Source organism: Rousettus aegyptiacus, unplaced genomic scaffold (assembly GCF_014176215.1).
Source record: "Rousettus aegyptiacus isolate mRouAeg1 unplaced genomic scaffold, mRouAeg1.p scaffold_m13_p_12, whole genome shotgun sequence".
NCBI lineage: Eukaryota > Metazoa > Chordata > Mammalia > Chiroptera > Pteropodidae > Rousettus > Rousettus aegyptiacus.
In genome coordinates, this window is record NW_023416287.1 from 66,813,751 (window position 1) to 66,834,723 (window position 20,973).

Below are 20,973 nucleotides of genomic sequence, written 5' to 3' on the forward strand. Positions count from 1 at the left end.
GTAGTACTTTTAGGTGCCTACACCAATGGGCTACTTTTTCTAAATTATTGAACTTTTACTGTGTTATACACACTATTCTAAGTACTTTACATACATTACCTAATTTAATCCAAATAATGTAAGGTGCCATTATTATCTGCATTTGGCAGCTGAAAAACAGACATCAAAAAGATTGTGCCCACAGTGACATAGCCAGGAAGGTATCAGCCAGGATTTGGATTCCAAACATCCAATTCCAAAGCAGTCCCTCTTAACAATTAGACTATGCCTCCTGTCATGAATAAAGAGAATGTTACCTTTTAAGATTAAGTAGCAACTCAATCAAAATATTTCAGAAAGTTAGCAGCATTATTCACAAGAGCTAAAAGGTAGAAGCAACCAACCCAAGTGTCCTTCAACTGATGAATGGATAAATGAAATGTGGTCTTTACACAAACGGAATATTATTCAGTCTTAAAAAGAAAGGACATTCCGAAACTTGCTACAATGGATAAATCTAGAAGAAATTATGCTAAGTGAATTAAGTCAGTCATAAAAAGACAAATACTGTATGATTCCACTGACATGAGGTAGATCAATCGTATTCATAGAGACGAAGCAGAATGGTGGCTGACAGGGGCTGGGGAAAGGGAGATATGGAGAGTTATTGTTTAATGGGCATAGAGTTCTAACTCTGTAAGATGAAAAGAATTCTAAATATGCCTGGTGATGATGACTGCACAACAGTGTGAATGTACTTCTGAACACTAAGCTGGTTAAAATACTAAATTTTGTTAGGTGTACTTTACCACGAAAATTTTAAAATATGTATTTTACAATGTTTTTTAAATTCATGGGCTACTAATTTCTTAAAAATAACTCGAAATAGTTTCTACAATGTACGTTAAAGTAAAAATTTACAAGATTTCAAAATACATTTCCCAATATATTCTGAAGGACAACTCTGTACCAGGAGCATAGACTTGGTATGGGGTCCAAATACCAAAACATTATTTTCATTTTTTTTCTTTGTGGAACCCAAGGTAAAATATGAAAAATACCTAGAAACTGTAATGTGTAACTTTCAAATTTCAGGGGTAAAAAACTTACTTCCATTTAAAACTGTGTGTACACTGAGACTAGCCAAGATGGCCTAGAAGCTAGATGCCGCGCATGCCTCCAATCGTGACCACACCAAAATTACAACAAAACTATAAAGCAACCCTAACTGAGAGTTGCCCGAGGTCTGGCTGAACATAAGTCCTACAACTGGGGTACACACATAAGAGGCAGGTAGGAGGGGCAGAGACATCAAAGAGCCAGTACCATGACAGTGTGCAGCAGTCCAGAATCAAGTGTTACCTTGGCTGTAGACCCTCTCCCACCTGAAGAGCGAGGGGTTCTGGCCCCACACTGGGCTCCGCATCCGAAGGTTCAAGTGCTGGGAAGAGAAGTCCCCCAAACCTCTGGTTGTGAAAACCAGTGGAGGTTGTGGCCAAGCGAGATGGAGGGCTGCGGCAGTCGCAGACGGTCCTCATAACCCATTTCCTGTTCGCCTCGAGAATACTCACCAGCAGCGTCTACCCAGAGATAACTCACAGATTACAGTCCTAACCTTACCCCCAAAGTTTGCCACAAAAGATCTCCCTTTTATTATTATTTTCGCATCACTCTAGTATATCAATAGTCTTTAGAAACGAACAATATTGTTCTATTTACAGTATTGTTTTTAATAGTGGTATTTCCATTTACAAAATATAGTAATTATTGATGCCTGAAAATGTCCAAGGAAGACAAAACCGAATGGCAGACTGGACAGGCACCAGAGCCCTGCTAAAGTGAATCCTGCTTTATAGCCCCTCATCGACCAATCCTCACAACCAATTGGCCCTAAGGTCAATCCCTCTCATGGAAGAGTAAACAGCAACCAAGGCTCCACAACATCAGGAAGGCACACACATAACTCATACGCATCTTGAGCACCTTGTTCAGGTGACAAGGGAAGATTACCAGTAGGCCCCACAGAATACCTACTACATAAAGACACTCTACTAAAACCAGGTGACTTAGGAGCCCTACCTAATAAATAGAAATGAACACAGGGAGATAGCCAAAATGGCAAGACAAAAAAACATGTTCCACATGAAAAAACAGAACAAAGCTGCAGAAAATAACTAAACAGAAATCTATTATATGCAGATTTCAAAACACTGGTTATAAGGATGCTTAAGGAACTTAGGGGAAGAGTAGATGAACTCCATGAGAACTTTAATAGATATAAAACGTAAAAACTGAGATTGGAAACATAAAAAGAACCAGTCGTTAAATGAAAAATACAAGAACTAAAATGAAGAATACATTAGAGGAAATCAACAGTAGATTAGATGAAGCAGAGGATCGAATCAGTGATTTAGAAGATAAGGTAGCAGAAAGCACCCACTAACAACAGCAACAAGAAAAAGAATCCAGAAAAAAATGAAGACAGTGTAAGGGGCCTCTGGGACAACATCAAGCACAACAACAATTGCATCACAGCGGTGCCAGATGGAGGCGGGGGGGGGGGGGAGAGAGAGAAAGAAAGAGAGAGAGAGAGAGAGAGAGAGCGCGCGCGCGTGCGCGCGCGCGCAAAGAACTGAAAATCTATTTCAAGAAATGACTGAAAACTTCCCTGGTAAAGAAAATCCAGTGAAGAAAAAAGACATACAAGCCCAGAAAGCGCAGTGTCCAAACAAGGTGAACCCCAAAAGGCCCATACCAAGACATATCCAAATTAAAATGCCAAAGGTTAAATATAAAGAGAGCATCTTAAAAGCAGCAAAAGAAAAACAATTAGTTACCTATAAGGGAGCTCTCATTAGACTGTCAGCTGATTTTTCAACAGAAACTTTGCAGGCCAGAAGGGCTTGGCACAAAATATTCAAAGTGAAGAAAAGCCAGGACCTACAACCAAGATTACTCTACCCAGCAGAGCTATCATTTAGAACTGAAGGACAGATAAAGCTTCCCAGACATGAAAAAGCTAAAGGAGTTCATCACCACCAAGCAAGTATTACAGGAAATGATGGAGGAACTTCCTTAAGAGAAAAAAAAAAAATGAATCAAAAATATGATAAAGAATGGCAAAAACAATATATCTATTGACAAGTACTTCAAATAAAAAAATAATTAAATGCTCCAATCAAAAGATGGGGTGGCTGAATGGATAACAAGACACTCACATGCTGCCTACAAGAGATTCACTTCAGATTGAGACACACATAGACTAAAAGTAAAGGGATGGGAAAAGGTATTTCATGATGGACCTAGTTAGTATTGTGCTGAGTGGACTAAGTCAGTTAGAGAAAGACAAATACCATATGATTTTACATACACGTGGAAGCTAAAGAATAAAATAAATAACAACAACAAAAAACCAGAAACAAACTCACAGACACAGAGAACACTTCGAGGGTTACCAGATGGAAGGGGGGTTGAGGGGAGTAGGTGAAAAAAGAGAAAGGGATTAAGAAATAGAAATGGTAGTTACAAAACAGTCATGGAGATACAAAGGACACAATGAATATAGTCAATAATATTACAATAACTATGTACGGGATGATATGGGTACTAGATTTATTAAGGTGATCACTTCATGAGATATACAGAGGTCTAATCACTATGCTGTACCACCTGAAACTAATATAATATTGAATGCCAACTATAATCGAAAAATAAAAATTATTATTAAAGAAAGAAAAAAAGAAATTTTGGATCAGACTTGTAATGCAATGCTGTGCAGTTACTATTTGGATTAAGAAAGGTGTACATCATCCACAATATATTGTATGAAAAAGAGCCACATAACTGCATGTACTTTGTGTTTGGTTACCTCTAAGGTGTGAGACAAGGATTAAAGCAAAACCAAAAACAAAACTGTACTTTTACATAGAGCAAATATTAATTCAACTAATCACAACAAGCAATTCCGTAAGAAAATTATGAAAATGATTTTCAAAATAACAGAGCCATAAATTGTTATTAAAACATACAAAGCTATCAGAAAAGGCAAACAAGCTATTTTATAATTCCTTAAAAAAAGAATTCTGTTGGTAATAGAATAGAAGGCTCAGTAATGGGTCTAAACTAGTTAATTCCTGTTTCTGCTGTTCACAGAGTTCCTTATAAAGACATCTATTTTCCCAATTTTCAAAGCAATTTAACTTGCATTTATTTAATGTTTGCCATGTGCCAGGGATCACGCTGGGAAAAGACCAACAATAATCTTTCCTGTTCAATGAGGAATTTGCAAGCTCCACCGAAATCGGTACAATAGGTCACATCTCTAATAATGTTAGTTGTTTTTTTTTATCCTTCTTTCCACTAAAATATCACGCTAACACCGGAAGCAATCATTAAAAATATTATTATATTCCAGTGTGTCTATCTGTGTTCATACTGCTATATTTGTACCAATTAAGTATAAGCCAAATAAAGACTAGTCAAAATTTATATTGTGACAAGCCATTTTCTTATATCTCACTTCTCCAAACTAACTATTAAGCTCTTATGGGTACTAAGTGTAGCCCCTCCTCCTGGGGTCTTGTATATGAATAGGCACATCAAAACACAAATAATAACTATTAAAAAAATCTGGCTAGACAACATATAAAAACATAGTATTGCCTAAAAAGTGGAACGTATCTGCCTAAAAGGGCAATACAAGTTCAGTCATCACACAAATAAGTGACATAATTCACAAACAAGTCAAATAAAAGGGCAATTACAAGGTTTCAAAAAGAGAAGTCTGAAATATTAGATAAAGAGTATGAAATGAAGTTAACAAGTCAGAGGCTTACAGAAATGTCATCTAGTTTCACTAGTTCATGATCAGTTCATAATCATGTTTTATTTATTCATAATCAGAAAGTGGTAGGATCATTACCTAGTTTCTTATACTGCACAGGCCGCACGCCTACTCATTTTGCTATGATGCAGAATATCATAATCTAACATAATCACCCAGGTTTCCATGCGATTGAAATTTAAAACCACAACTGATGATGATGCTGATAACTACAAAAATTACTAAAATTGTATTGTGTTATCTCGGAAACACAAGAACCCTCTTTCAAGAAGTCCTCTACATGCAGAGAAGCAGCAAAAATTGAACAAGTATATGTACATATATGTGCAGGTACACACACACATCATTAACCACTACTGTAGGTCTTATAGAAGACAAGCAGAAAGTCGTTATCTCAAAACGAAAATCTAGTAAAGATTTATTGACTGTTGGACAGCCTCATTTACTTCCTCGGTAAACTGAATTTCTACAGACTAGAAGACATGTTCCATTGAAGGATAGGTGGTTGTAAGGCAGAATCTACTTTAAACAGTAATATTCTTTGCCACAGAAAGTACATAATCAACAGATGTTTCTTAAATGGACTTTATCTGCCCAAACAGGACAAACAGTTCAGTCAGACATAGCCGGCTGCTGCTTAATAGCTGAGGTGTGTGGAAGCTTGATAGAGCCGGTGTATTCCTGTACCACAGCAAGGATGCCTCATTTTGGGCAGCCCACCCCTTGCTTAAATCCTTCCAAAGGCCCAAACAGGTCTGTTTTCACTCTTTACACCACTCTCCTCATGCCCAATACTCCTCCTAGTCCTCCAACTTTCCCAGCTTCTTTCCATCCTTCAGATCTCAGTTAAATGGGTCCCTCTATTTTGTCCCTGACCACCGAGTACACATAGGTTAGGCAGCCCTGATATGCTCTCAGAGCACCCCATACTTTTCCTATGAAGCACTTATCCCAACTAAACTAAGTTCCAGTTAAAGCTACAACTATCATTCTCACCTACCAATCTATGGAAGGAAGCCCAGCAGGTGATTCAGAATTTGCTCAGTACTTCCTGGGTCAATAAATTCTGGCCCAGACCCGTGCCTTTAATTATTTGTTCCACTAACTTGGCTTCTGGTCTTAACCTTGTCCTGCATAGCCCCAAAAGGGAACACATGTAAAATTGCGCTGCTCTCAGAAACCTCAACTTCAAATTCAGAAAGACAAACTTTCCTACAGATCTAACTACTGTTGCTTATTTTCAATGCATTGAATTCAAATATTTCATTTCTCCCCTCCATTCTGGAGTCTTCAAAAATCAATAACCTGAAAAAATGGACAAGTGCTATGAATGAGAAAGTCGAAGAAACTCAAATGTTAAGCGATTAAAACCAATCATCATTTTCTACCTATTAGATTGATCAAGATGAAAGTCTGATACTAACTAAAATAGGCAAGGATGAGTAACAGTATCACCTTTAGATATCTTCAGACATTGGTAGTTAAAGTAAATTAGGGCAAACTCTTAGAAAAATAACTTGGCAATATCTATAAAAAATGTAAACGCACAAATCCCTTGACCCTGCAGATTTCACTTCTAGAAATTTATTCTATTAACATGTTCCCATAAATGCACAAAGGAATCACTCAGGGGATTCACGATGACATCAAGAAAGATATGACTAAACAAATCATGGTACATCTATACAATCCAATACACGACAACTGTTCAAAATGAGATAAAGATTTATACACTCATATAAAAAGATATCTAAGACATAAGGTTAAGTTGCACACATACATAGACATATACACAGTTAAATAGCTCTCTCTACTTTGGTGAAGATCAAGAAAGCATCTTGGCGGGGTGGGGGGGGGTTGCTGTCAAGAGTTAGCAACAAAAAATTAAGTCATAAAGGGGAAATACATGAGTTGGATATTAAATGATTAACTTGAGCCTACATGCTGAAAAAGGCTTCTGGGTAATACTGACTTGCTGCCCCAACAATTTACTTTGTCCTGCAGGTCCATTTATTTACTCATAGTTTCTCCTGTTTCAATGTTTGGTTAAACAAACAAACTCCACCTAGGCCCAGACAAACGGACATTTTTCTCATTCTAAAGGGCCAAGGCACTTTGCGTTCTTGAAATAATTTAGAAACCTTGATTTTGGTATATATAACAAATGAACTTTTAAAATTTTGATAAAGACAAACTTCATCTTAGACCACGATAAAAGACACAGTCAACGGTAAGAGTTCTGTAAGAATACACATCACAGTTTACTCACATTATGCTTCTACAGTGAGACTGAGACTAAAACATTTACACTTTTAAGAATATTTTCAGTCTACGGCCATGCCACCCTGAACAAGCCCGATCCCATCTGATCTTGGAAGCTAAGCAGGGTCGGGCCTGGTTAGTACTTGGATGGGAGACCACCTAGGAAGACCAGGTGTTGTAGGTGTAAAAAATAAAAAGGATTGTAAACTGACAAGGTCTTTGCAATCTATGAGGTCAACCAAGGGCTGCCTCACCTAAAAACAAACAAAACAAAACAAAAAACAACAAAAAAACCACACACAAGATTTGAAAACTTATGGGAAATAAAAAAAGAATATTTTAAAAATAATACTATTTTCTTATGACCTAGGCACTGCTCTAAAAGTTTATTACCCTACAAGGTAAGTTATCCTTATTTACCAACAAAAACCCAATTATTAAAATGATTACATGCACTCAAAGAAATGCACTGAAATTAATCAGCAATCCCAGGACCCATACTGTGGTCCCTAAATAACACTTTGCCAATAAAAGCAGGAAACATATTTCACTAAATATAAAAGAAAGCATCATGCTGTATACCTTAAACGTATACAGTTATGTACGTCAATTACCTCTCAATAAAATGGGGGATTACACTTTTTTAAAAGCAGAAGATATATAAGATAAGCCTGGAACATCTTGTCATGACAGAAAGCAAGAAAGCTATTTAAAAACTACGATACAAACAACACTCCAAGAGGCTGGCACTGGCTAAAGATAATCAAAAAAGAATGACTACAATGGTCTAAAACACAAACATATAAAAATCCATAAATTCACAAAAATACTTAAAAAAAAAAGTTGCTATAGAACTAATTCAGTTGACAAAGGGGAAAATTTAAGCATTTATCCTGGTTGGCCTATATGGACTGTATTTCAGTCACCAATAGTTGATGAAGAAGAGTTCTTATACAATAAACGCTCAAACTTCAGTGTACTTCTGAATCCCAAGGGCTTGATTACGGGTTCCTACCCACATTTGATAACTTTTAATATAGGTCTGGAGTAGGGCCCAACAATTTGCATTTCCAACAAATTATCAGATAATATTAATGGTGCATTCTGGGGACCATGCTTTGGAGAACCTCTATTATAGAAGGATTCTGGATAATAAACACAGAAAGAATTGGAAATTCACAATTCTACACAATGTTACCATTGGGGAAAACTGGCAAAGGGTAAACAAGATCTCTCTGTATTATTTCTTACAATCAGATGTGAAACTACAATTATCTAAAAGTAAACAGTATTTTTAAAAATTTCACATTAAGACCTCCAGTTTCAAGCACTCCCAGAAGAGGGTAGTTGGAAGAAACTCCACACAATATTTACTCTACATATTTATTTATAGACATTAATAGCGATTTCATTAACTCCAAAAGGATATGAAAGCTAAAGTTTTAAAACTAACAATTACTACAGTAAGTTAGGCAAGATTAAGATTAAACAAAACAAAATTAATGTAAAGCACTCATGGTCTCTATTAATCAGAGTAGTTCTCAAATTTTCTGGTTTCAAAACCTGTACATACTCTTAGAATTATAGAGAACTCCAAAGACCTTTTGTTCACACAGGTTACATCTACCAATACTTATCTATAGAAATTAATTTCTATAGAAATTAAAACAGATGAATTTAAAAAATACATTATTAGTTCACTCAAAAGCAATAGAAAAAAATTATATAAAAATAAAAATAAAAGTGAGAAGAGTCATATTGTTTTACATTTTTATAAATCTCCAGCTCCAAAGAATAAGGCTAGATTCTCATATTTGCTTCTCTTTGAAATATATCATGAAATATTGTTTGGTGGAAGTAATGGAAAAAAGTAGGCCTTGCTCAGATATACAGCTGGTTAGAGAAGAGTTCTAAGAGCCTTTAAAAGTAATTGTGACTATCCTTTGATACTACATAAAAATCCAATAAGTTGTGGTTTTTAAAAGATATTAATTATAACAGGAAATCTGAAAACATCAAACTTTTAAAACTCTTTGTCACAATAAAATTCTTTGTTCAATCATGCTCTTTGAATGGCTTTTCTACTCATGCATAATTCTGCAACATTGGTTCACTAAGTTATATAAACATTCCAATCGTTGAAACATTAAATTAGGTAGTATTAAAAAATCACATTTGTAAATAGCATTATTGATTTCACTGGAAAAGTGTTAAAAAATTTTGGAAAGTTGTCAGACTCCTGTCAGTACTTTACGTATACTTCCTATTTTGTCACACAGATTATTAAAGAGATGTGTACTCACAACCAACATCATATTTAACAGCAAGACTGAAAGCTGTCCCCCTAAGATCAGAAACAAGAGAAGGACCTCCACTTTCACCACTTTTATTTAACATATTATTTGAAGTTGTAGCCATAGCAACTAGGCAAGAAAAAGAAATAAAAAAGGTAAAATGACCTCTGTTCACAGATGACATAATTTTAATAGAAAACCCTACAGATTCTTGAAAATGTTAGAGCCAATAAACATATTCAGCAAAGTTGGAGCATACAAAATCAACATTCAAAAATCAGTTGCATGTCTATAACTTAACAATGCACAATCCAAAAAGGAAACTAAGAAAAAGATTCCATTTACACTAATATCAAAAACAATAAAATACTTCAAAATAAACTTAACCAAGGCAAGGTAAGAATGTACACTGAAAATTACAAAACACTGCTGAAAGAAATAAAAGACAAATAAATCGAAATACATCCCAAGACTTAATAATATTATTAACATAACACTACTCAGGGACTTACAGATTAAATGCGATCCCTATTGAATTCCCAATGGCATTTTTGCAGAAAAAGAAAAACCCATCCTAATATTTACCTAGATTCTCAAGTGATCCAAATAGCTAAAACAATCTTCAAAAAGAAAGAAGACTTGTATTTCCTAATCTCAAAACTTACCAGAAAGCTATAGTTACCAGAATACAGTTGACCCTTGAATAAAACAGGTTTGAGTTGCGTAGGTCCGCTTATATGCTAATTAAAAAAATACATACTGTAAATGTATTTTCTCTTCCTTATGATTTTCGACATTTTCTTTCCTCGAGCTTACTGTATTGTAAAAATACAGTATATAACACATACAAAATAACATACAAAATATAACATACAAAATATGTGTTGACTACACAATAAGTAAGGCTTCTGGTCATTAGCAGGCTATTAGTAAAGTTTTGGGGGAGTCAAAAGTTTTATGTGGATTACTGTCTGTGCTAGGGGTAAGTGCTCCTAACCCTTGCATTATTCAAGGGTCAACTATAATATGATAGAGACATAAGAACAGATATATAGACAATGGAACAGAGAGCCCAGAAATAAACCCTTGTATATATAGTCACACTAGTCGTTATGGAAATGCAAAGTAAAATTATAAGTAGATACCATTCCAGAGCCATTAAGATGGCTTTTTTGAAACAAGCATGTATATAAATTAGGACCCTGATGTACTGCAAATAAGAATACCAAATGGTACAGCCACTGTGGAGAACAGTGTAAAAATTAAACACAGAATTACCATAAGATTCAACAACTGCTCTTCTGAGTACATACTCGAAAGAATGTTAAGAAGGGATCGAACATGTTTATTCACCCATGTTCATAGCAGCACTATGCACAAGAGCCAAAAGGTGGAAGCCACCCTAGTGTCATAGACGAATGAATAAATAAAATGTGGTATATACATACAATGGAATATTATTCAGCATTTAAAAGGAAGAAAATTCTGACACATGCTACAACACGGATAAACCTAGAAGACATTATGCTAAGTAAGCCAGTTGCAAAAGAAAAAACTGTATGATTTCACTCATAAGAGGTACCCAGAGTAGTCAAATTCACAGAGACTGAAAGTAGAAGGGTGGTTGCCAGGGACTGGGGAGTTACTGTTTAATGGGTATGGAGTTTCAGTTTGGGAAAATGAAAAAAGTTCTGGAGATAGATGGTAATGATGATTACAAAACAATGTGAATGGACTTAATGCTGCTGAACTGTACAATTAAAAATTGGTTAAAAGGGTAAATATATGTATTTATGTTTATTGCAATAAAAATAAACAAGGTTAAAATGTTAAAATTTAAAGGTTAAATTTTATTCATATTTTAACACAATGAAAAAATGCACACGCGCGCGCGCACACACACACACACACACACACAAAGACATGTACTCGAGCACCAAGTTTTAACAAAATAATTTGAACTGCTTTGATGAACAGTCATAAAGTGACATTTTTTAACTATCAGTGTGTGGTGTGAAAAATAAAATGACTACTAGTACAGTTTGCTAGCTCTGCCTTGATTAACAACTAGGTATTAACAATTTTTACCCACATTTGCTTTTATACCATCAAAACACAAGCTAACACAGGGGAAAAGGTCTTAGTAGCATCATGGGAATAATTTTTACCTCATGGACCCATATAATCCTTGAACAGGTCTTGGTGATGCACCAACAAGAATATACTGACCACATCAAGAACCATTTCTTGATGAATTAATAAATATGGGAAGAGCAAAACAATGATAGACTGAAAAAGCTAAACAATTTTAAGTTTTTCCTCAATAAAGGAAATGTTTACAACTAAAGTTCATTATTTGCCTAAAAATGTCATAAGTTCTTAAATCAGACATAACGAAATATTCTGCAATACTCCTTTCACCTCCAGAAGTCTGATTCAAAGGAATAGGCTCAGTCCCCCCATAATAAGAAGCTCAACACAGAACCACTAAAATACAGTATAATAAATGCTATAATAGCAATAAAAAGTATTTGGGAGATGGCACCACAGAAAATGTCAAGAGTAGGGAGAATCTCTAAATTTGAAGATAAGATCATTGAAATGAAGTCTGGGGAGCAAAAAAGTAAAACAATAAACACCACCAAGCTAAGAAATAATGTTCAAAAACTTCCCAAATTTTAGGAAAATACATGAATCTATAAATCCTAGAAGCTCAAGAAGCTCAACAAGCTCCAAGTAGGATAAACTCTGAAAGCCACACCGGGACACACTATAATCAAACTGTCAAAGGATAAAGAATTTAGAAAGTAGCAAGAACTGACTTGTCATATACAAGAGAGCCTCCATAAGATTAACAGCCAATTTCTCACCAGAAACTATACAGGAGAGAAAGCAGTGAGATGCCATATTTAAACTACTGAAAGAAAAAAACTGTCAACCAAGAAAGTTTTGGTCTGGCATAACTATCTTTCAATAATAAGGGAGAAATTAAGATGTTTCAAACTAAAAAAAGGCTGAGGGAATTTGCCACCAGCAGACCTGTCCTACAAGAAATGCTAAAGGGAGTCCATCAGGCAGAAATGAAAGGCACCAGATAGTAATTAGAAGCCATGTAAAGAAATAAAGACTATTAGTAAATGTAACTACGTAAGTAAATATAAAAGCCAGTATTATTTTTGGTTTGTAACTCCATTTTTCCCTTATGATTTGAAAGACAAGTGCATAAAACAATAATTATAAGTCTGTTAATGGGTACATAACATATAAAGATGTAATTTATAACAACATAAAGGGGGGAGAAAGCTATATAGGAGGAGTTTCGGTATGCTATTAAGATAAGTTCATAGCAATCCAAACTAGATTATTATAAATTTAGAATGTTAACTGGAATTCAAAAATAAGAAAATTCACCCCCCCAAAATAGAGGAACTATAAATGGAAGAACAATTAATTCTTCCTAGAGAAGATGGGGAAAGCTGCAGAAAGGAATTGACACCACAGTTTCAAGGTTAAGACACAAAGCAGAAACACAGAAAGGGAAGAGTATATAAAAACACACAGACACATACAAGTGCAAAGTGTTTATAACATTTTTAATTGGGGAGAAATTCACACAACATAAAATTAACTATGCTAAAGTGTATATAATTCAGGGGCGTTTAGTGCATTCATAAGGCTGTGCAACCATCACTAGTATCTAGGTCCAAAACATTTTTGCCACTTCCCCAAAGATGACCTTATACCCACTAAAGTTATCTAGTCCCCACTCCTCCCCTCCCCCAATCCTCTAGCAACTACTTTTTGTCTCTGTACATTAATCTATTCTGAATGCTTCATATAAATGGAATCATACGATATGTGACATTATGTATCTGGCTTCTTTACTTAGCATATCTTCCAGGTACATCTATATTGTAGCATGTATCAGAACTTCATTCCTTTTTATGGCTGAATAATATTTCATAGTATGGATATACCACATAAATCCATTCAACTGCTGATGGACATTCAGGTTGTTTCCACCTTTTGGGGACTGTGAAGAACAATGCTATGAGCATTCTTATAAAGTACTTGAATACCTGCTCCCAACTCTTTTATTACATAGAAAAGTCTATATTATACTTTACCATTTGTTTAAAACAGAGAAAGAAATTATAACAAGTATATGCAAAGAATTATGGAAGAATATATAAACTGTTAACATACTGATTTTGGGTAGGGAAAATGAGTGGGTAGGGAAGAGGAATGGGAAAGAGCCTTACTCATCTCTTTATAACCTTTTTGCCTTTTGTAATATGCATGTGTTATAACCTACTAAAATATACATGTGTGTTTTTTTAAAATACACCTGAAAAGTCCAAGCATTTAATATAAAATAAGCATAGTGAATTCTTAATTTCTAGATTATAGGGAGAAAGGACTAAGGAAATATAAAAAGTACAAGACTAATAAGTATCTGATGGTAGCCAAAAGTTATACTAGAGAACCAAAAATGACCAAAAAAACCTATTACAGCAAAGTGACTAAATAAATAATTCATCACTATAATTCTCTTACTGCAATCTTAAATCACTTAAAATTCTTTGCAGAAAAGACATTAAAAGTTTATCTAAAATGTTTCTTATCCTGCCTAATTCCAAACAGGAGTTATGAAATGAAATGTTATACTTAAAATATCAAATATTTGTTCTATGTAAGACCACATTCAAATGATTAAAGCCACAGTAAAAACTATGTCTACATACTTTGTACAGCTCCTAGCAAATTCTACTCACAACTTCAAATTTCAAATCAAAGCAGCCTTCCCTGATTGCCTAAACTGGTGAGTTTCTGGGTTATATTTTTCTTCTCTACCACTGTGCAGTTTCTAGTTTAGTAGAGTTAGTTTCCCTGACTGATACAGAATTCCATGAAGACAGTTATGTGTCCCTCATTTGCTGAATCATCCTTGGTCTAGCAACAGAGGAGGAAGCTCAACAGGTATCTGCTGAGTAAAGGTCCCCAATGATTCCAAGTGAAAAATTCCCTTTACCTAAAAATACACCTATAAAATTATGTTATCATAGTATGTTTGTTTAATTAGGAGTACACCTTTATTTTAATTAGAAATTTAAGAAAATTTGCTTAAATTTTGCAGCAGCAAAAAGTGACAAATCATCAATTTTTTTAGAACAGCCCTTTATCCTTTATGTCATAGTAAAGAGAACCTAAAGAAAATTTACATTATAGGCACGCAATGTGTCTTAGCCTCTTAATCTAACCACCAATTTACAGGAAATGGTCTACTTCTCAGTATAGGGTCTGTGGATCCCTGGAAGTCCTCAAGACCCTTTCAAGGGATCCATGAAGTCAGAACTATTTCACAATACGAAGACATTATTTGCCTTTTTCACTCTCATTCTCTTACATGTCCACAGTGGTGTATTCCAGAGGTCATAAGAGATACAATACAGCAAGTATGAATGCAAAAGCAGACACAAGAAACCAGCTGTCTTCAACTATGACATAAAGATTTGCAAAATGTAACATGATCACTCTTTTCTCTAATAATTTTTAGAAGGTAGTTATTTTTCACTAAAAATGTTATTTTATGTTAACATAAAATCAATTTAGTTATGTAGCTTTATAATATTAAAATATATTTAAATGTTTTAATTTTGAATATAACTACCAACAGATATAACCCCACATAAATGAAATATTTGGGGTTCTTCAAATTTTTAAGAGAGTGAAGGGATCTTGAAAGCATACAATCTAAGAATTCCTGGTCTGGACCATGAGAATTTGTATGGACCAATCAATTTGGTTTTTTCAAAGAATAATTTTAAAATAAAAGACAGAGGGAGTCCATAGACATCATGGAACTTAAGGAATGTAATAAGCAAATGCAAAGAAGGAACTTTACTTGGATCCTGATTTTAAAAAATAGCTAAAAAAAAAAAAAAGATGTGAGAATCAAGGAAACAAATACTGGCTGGATATTTAACGATATTTTAAGAAATTAACTTTTCGAAGTTGTTAAAGAGTTTAACTGCTGAAGCTGGGTTATGACTACATGGGGGTTCATAAAAGTCAGGCAGTTTGAGAAGACCAAATACTTTTAAGTATAAAAACTTACAAAATATAGACACTCTAATTTACTCGTTCAACTCTAACTCTAAGCAAATAACAGTATCAAACAATATAAAAGCCACTGATTGTCAATTCAAAATGGAATCCCTTCATTTTAAGGATTTATACTGTTACTTTTAAAATCAAATAAAAATGTCTTTTCTATTTCTAATATCAAATAAATTAGAGCAACTAAGAAAACACAGGACTTATTTTAGCATCTCTTACAAACCAAAACTCATGTTCATTAATATAAATGTCAATTCAACATATTTAAGAACCTTCATCAAAGGCAATAATATTGAGGTTATGGAGGCTAAAAACTGAAAAACAAAAAGCACCACCCACAGGAGCCCACTCTCTACTACATAACCAACACATAACCTTCCAATCCACAGTACACCATAAAGTGATAAGTAGTTCCCTGAAAGATGTCTAATACAGCTCATTGATAAAAATGTAATAATTTTTAACAGATGATCACAAATACAAGGAAAATCTAAACTTTAATCTAACATTTAATTGTTGCCAATTTTGGGAAAACAGTAACAAGCATTCAAGGGCTGAACAGTCCCAGGTTTGGCTCTTTGCATCCCAAGCTTTTTCACCTCAGCATCCCAGTAGCTATTCCCAGTAGCTAAAATAGCTGGTTCGAAGAGGTATTTTATTAAAAATCACCCTACAGAAATGATTTCCCTTACCATCTTAACTACTCAAGGTTTTCTTTCTACAATAGACTTAACACAAAATTACTTGTTTATATTTTGCCCTCCCTATGAAAGTATAAATTCTATGAAGGCAGGGAGAAACTTGCTTTTAATTTTTTATTCAAATATATGCGACATATAATAAAAACTTTTTCTTTATCATTGCAATATCCAATGCTTGACACATAAAGAGAGTGAATTAATATACTCCAAAGCATTGAAGCAATTATGATTTTGTTAAGACTCAAACATGAATAACATACAAGAGGGTGTTGTAAAGGATTCATTCGACTAGACTAATGAAAGTAGCACTAATCAACCGCGAACAATTTCCTCCTATCTATTTTCTTCAATTCTTGCAGAGATTTTGGTTGTTGTTTTTGTGTTTGTATGTATATAAAAGAGTCCAAATATCAGCACTGTTTTATAAATTCTGTTATGTTCACGGTCATTATTTTGATAGCAATAAAAGTTACATACTTAATGATGTATATTAACAGTTTTATAATTTAGACTAGTAGTGAGTCATTTAGAGTTCAAAACAATTGCCTTCAGAACATATTACTAAAAAAGCAAAAAGACAATTCACTTAGTGGGAGAAAATATTTGCAAGTCATGAATCTGGTAAGGGACTCGAATCTAGAATACATAAAGAACACTTATAACTCAATAATAAAAAGACAAGTAACCCAATTTAAAAATAGGCAAGGATCTGAATAGACATTTCTCCAAAGATGGCATACAAATGGCCAATAAGCACATGAAAATATGCTCAATATTATTAGCCATCAGGGAAATGCAACTCAAACCCCTAATGAGATACCACTTTACACTCAATAGTGTGACTATAAAAAAAAATAACAACAAGCGTTGGTGGAGATGTGGAGAAACTGGATCCTCATGCACAGCTAGTAGGAATGCATAATGGTGCAGTCATTGTTGAAAACAGCTGGCAGATCCTCAAAAGGTTATACATACAGAGTTCCTACATGACCTACCAATTCTACTCAGAGGTTTCTATCCAAGAAAAATGAAAACATGTTCACATAAAAACTTGTAGCATTATTATTCATAGTAGCTACAAGTAGAAACAACCCAATGCCTTCCAAATGATGAAAGGAAAAATTCATACAATGATTATTTGGCCGTCAAAAGGAATAAAGTATTGATAGATGCTACAACAAGAACAAGCCTGGAAAACACGCCAACCAAAGGAAGCCAGTCACAAAAGACCACATATTGTATAATTCCATTCGATGAAATGCTAAGCATAGGCAAATCTATAGAAACGAAGCAAATGTGTGGTAGGCTGGGGAAGGCAGGAGGGTTTAGGGGGGGATGATGGCTTAAAACAAATGGAATTTCTTTTTGGGTGATGAAAGTGTTCTAAAATTGACTGTGGTGATGGTTTTACAACTATATGATATACTAAAAACCACTGAACTGTATACTTTAAATGGGTGAATAGTATGGTATGTTAATTATATCTCAATAAAGCCATTATAGAACAAACTGGTCACTTACTTTTTAGTTATACTCTATTACATTTCTCATGGAAATTATAGCTACTCAGTCTTCATAAAAGCCTTGGAATATATCCCTTCAAAAAGAAATTCTCTTTCTTTAAGGGAGATAAGGATAAAGCAGATAGAAATAGAGGGGGAAATCTTCATAACTGAATGATTACCATGTCTGACATTTTACCTACTCAGTCTTATATTTTAAACAGTACTTTTTCCTACTTACTAATAGCACATTTTTGTCTTCTTTGAACACTTTAAGAAACTAAAGAATGCCTATCTTAGTACAAAATGTTCAACCAATTTTCCTTAGTTTATGTCTCAAGTTCTTTATTTCCAATATGATCAATTCCTTTCATAAATACTTATTTTTGCAGAGATAATGTGAAGATTCAAGATATTGTATAGTAAGATGGCTGGTAGTAAATTATTGTCATTATCACTAATGACATGGAGGATCCTAAAATGATGAGCAAGAGTGAAGAGAATACAAATATTATATCCTACAGAGGCATAAGTACTGTGTCAAGAAAAGAAAACCCCTGGCAGATAGTCACAGACCAAAGTGAGAGAACTGCCAGTAGCATCAGTAGCATTATGATCATCATTACCACTATTACTACCCTTACTATCATCACCATCTTCAACCAATGCTCTCTACCCAAAACATCATCTATTTTATGCCTTTCCCCCCCCTAATTATGAAGCATTTACACATATGGGAACATGCCTCAAATCAAGTAATAACACATCATTTCCCCTAGTGGTATCGAGTTTTTTTTAAAAAAATGTGAAATATAACACCAATCCATTTTCATCTCCTCTCTCCCTTACAGTAACCATTATCTTAGAATATAGTGTTAATCATTACTATGCATGTTTTAACTGCAACTATAGGTATCTGTAAACAACATAGAGTAAGGTTTTCCATGTTTTCAAACTTTACTAAGTTAGTGCAATAGTTTGCTTATTCGTTTTTTAATTCAGGCATGTCTCATGTAGCTCTAGTTCATTCATGAAAACTGCTGGAAAGCACTATATTATATGAATATCACAATATACTTGTCCATACTCTTAATGAGATGTTTAAACTGTTTCTAATTTTATTATTAACAAGCAGCAATAAACACAATTCCTTGAGCACAGGTATTAGTTTCTACGATATATTTCTAGAAAGAGAACTACTAGGTCAAAGAATGCATACCTTCAACTTCCTTAGAGCTTCCTAAGTTGATCTTTTTACACTCCAAACAGCAGTGTGAGAAAGTTCCTGTTTTTCCTTCCTCATCCTCAATAATTCTTGGTATCGTCACACTTTTTTAATTTTGCAAACTAAAGAATATAGAGTGGTATCCTACTGGTCTATTTTTTCTTGATTAATAAGATTAAGTATCATTTATTGGCCTTTCAGGTAGTCTCGCATGAAATGCCTTTAACAGCATTGCCATTTTTCTATTGACACCATTTTTCTACTGATTTATGGTAGTTCTTAAAACAGTCTGGTATCAATCCTTTATCAATTATATGTGTTTTTGAACGCTCTTTCCAAAAAAAAGAAAAAAAAGAAAAAAAAGAATAAACCTGTAGCATGCTGATTTTGAAATCTAGGAAGTGAAGACAATTCCTGCCTTCTCAAAGTTCTCGGCTATTTCCGACACCTTTATATCTAGGTTTCTCAAACTTTTCTGGCCACTCTCAGAAGATGAATTCCTCCATGAGAGCCAACACACACACACACACACACACACTTACACATATAGATGAACTGAAAAACAAAGCTCTATATCAATTTCTTCTACTGCATTAACCACAAGCAAACACACAAGGGAAGTTTCTCTCCATTCTATATAGCCAATGCCACATCTGCCTCTTGTATTAATACATCGTATAGCTTTCATATAGGTCAGTATACAGAGGCATCTATTTTGATTAACAACGCTCTGTTTAAACTGTTAATTAATTAATAACTATTACCGCTACATCTGAATGTTTGAAACAATAAAGAGTACCCCCACTCTCTACTCAATGAATTAAGATACAAACCCGCACTAAACAAATGAATATTTTTTAGTCGTACTAACATACAATCAGTTCTTACAGAAAAAGATGCTCTGCAGAAGTGAAATGATTCTGGATATTTTAGTGACAGCAAACCAATGTTCAAAAAAGTTAAGTTCATTTACAGAAGCATTACTGAAGGTCTTGCAAAATACAGACGCTGCCTTAGACGTTCCTAATCACAGAACATTAAAAGACCTTAGATTACTTAATCCAACTCCTTCATATTCAGGTGAGGCAACTACAATCCAAAAGTCAAGAACTCTGCTTAATTCAGGTCCTCTAGAATTTATAAATTCAGGGGTCTTTCCACTGAATCACACATCATCTTTTAGACTCCTCAGTTCTAAAACTCTGATTCCTCTATTAATTTTACAAGATTAAGCTGATGCGTTATAGAAATGACGGCAGTAATTCCCAATCCGACATCAATCTTTTCCTTTCCACTTCCCTACCTATCACCTACCTCCCTAGTCTCCATTACTGCCGTGCGGAAAGAAAAAAATAATAATCTGACTGCCTGAATTTCTGGCCTAATTAGGTGCGGAATCCTGAGCCCCTGGTTACTGTTTTTGTGTTAAAATAGAAGTTCTTTTTTAATCCTTCGCTCCTGTATTCAGCAATACCTATCAAGCGCCGACGATGCGGAAGCGCAGCGCACGCTGCTCCTGCAAGCCCCCGAAACCTGGGAGCCGGGAGCGCGGGGCAGGGGGCGTCAGGCAGCGGGGAGCGGGGGTCGCTGCGAGACTGTTTCCCCTGGAGCGGGGCAGGGGGTCCGGGTGGCGCCAGGGAACAGGCCGAAGGGTGGAGGGGAAGCGGACGACTCACCTTTACGCAGTTCCCGCTCCCACACGGTGACGATGGGCCGCGAGTGCTTGCGGTGGTGGATGAGCCACAGGGACAAGGTCTGCACACTCTGCTGCGAGTTGCTCAACTCCGACAGCTTCTTCTCCAGCGCCGCCTCTGAGAAGGCGGACATCCCTCCAGCACCGCGTTCACGCCGTCCCACGCGGTGGGGCTGAGGGGAGGAGAGTTTCGCCGCACTCGCCGCGGCCTCGCCCACTCACCCCACCCTTCCCCACGCCCTCACCACCGCGCCACTACATCCAAGACCGGCCGCAAACCAGCAAGATGGCGTCCGGCCGGCAGTGACGTCACGGACCGCCCACGCCCCGCCCTCGGAAGGGGAGCGGCCAAGA

At 35.3% G+C, this 20,973-nt stretch overlaps 1 protein-coding gene and 1 non-coding gene across 3 annotated transcripts in view; one reads left to right on the plus strand and one right to left on the minus strand.

Moving 5' to 3' along the window:
- RPRD1A (regulation of nuclear pre-mRNA domain containing 1A) overlaps nt 1-20,906 on the minus strand; it is a 59,908-nt gene extending 39,002 nt beyond the window's left edge. Inside the window, exon 1 of one of the 2 annotated variants that reach the window (XM_016127297.2) lies at nt 20,603-20,904. In XM_016127297.2, the coding sequence (XP_015982783.1) occupies nt 20,603-20,753 (151 nt within the window). In that variant the 5' untranslated portion in view covers nt 20,754-20,904. Of the gene's footprint in view, nt 1-20,602 lie in introns of both variants that reach the window. The other variant, XM_016127296.2, reaches the window with a different exon arrangement.
- On the plus strand, nt 7,150-7,268 carry LOC118610127. Its single transcript, XR_004953793.1, has one exon. It is a non-coding gene; the product is annotated as a 5S ribosomal RNA (ribosomal RNA).
- Nucleotides 20,907-20,973: the final 67 nt, after the last annotated feature.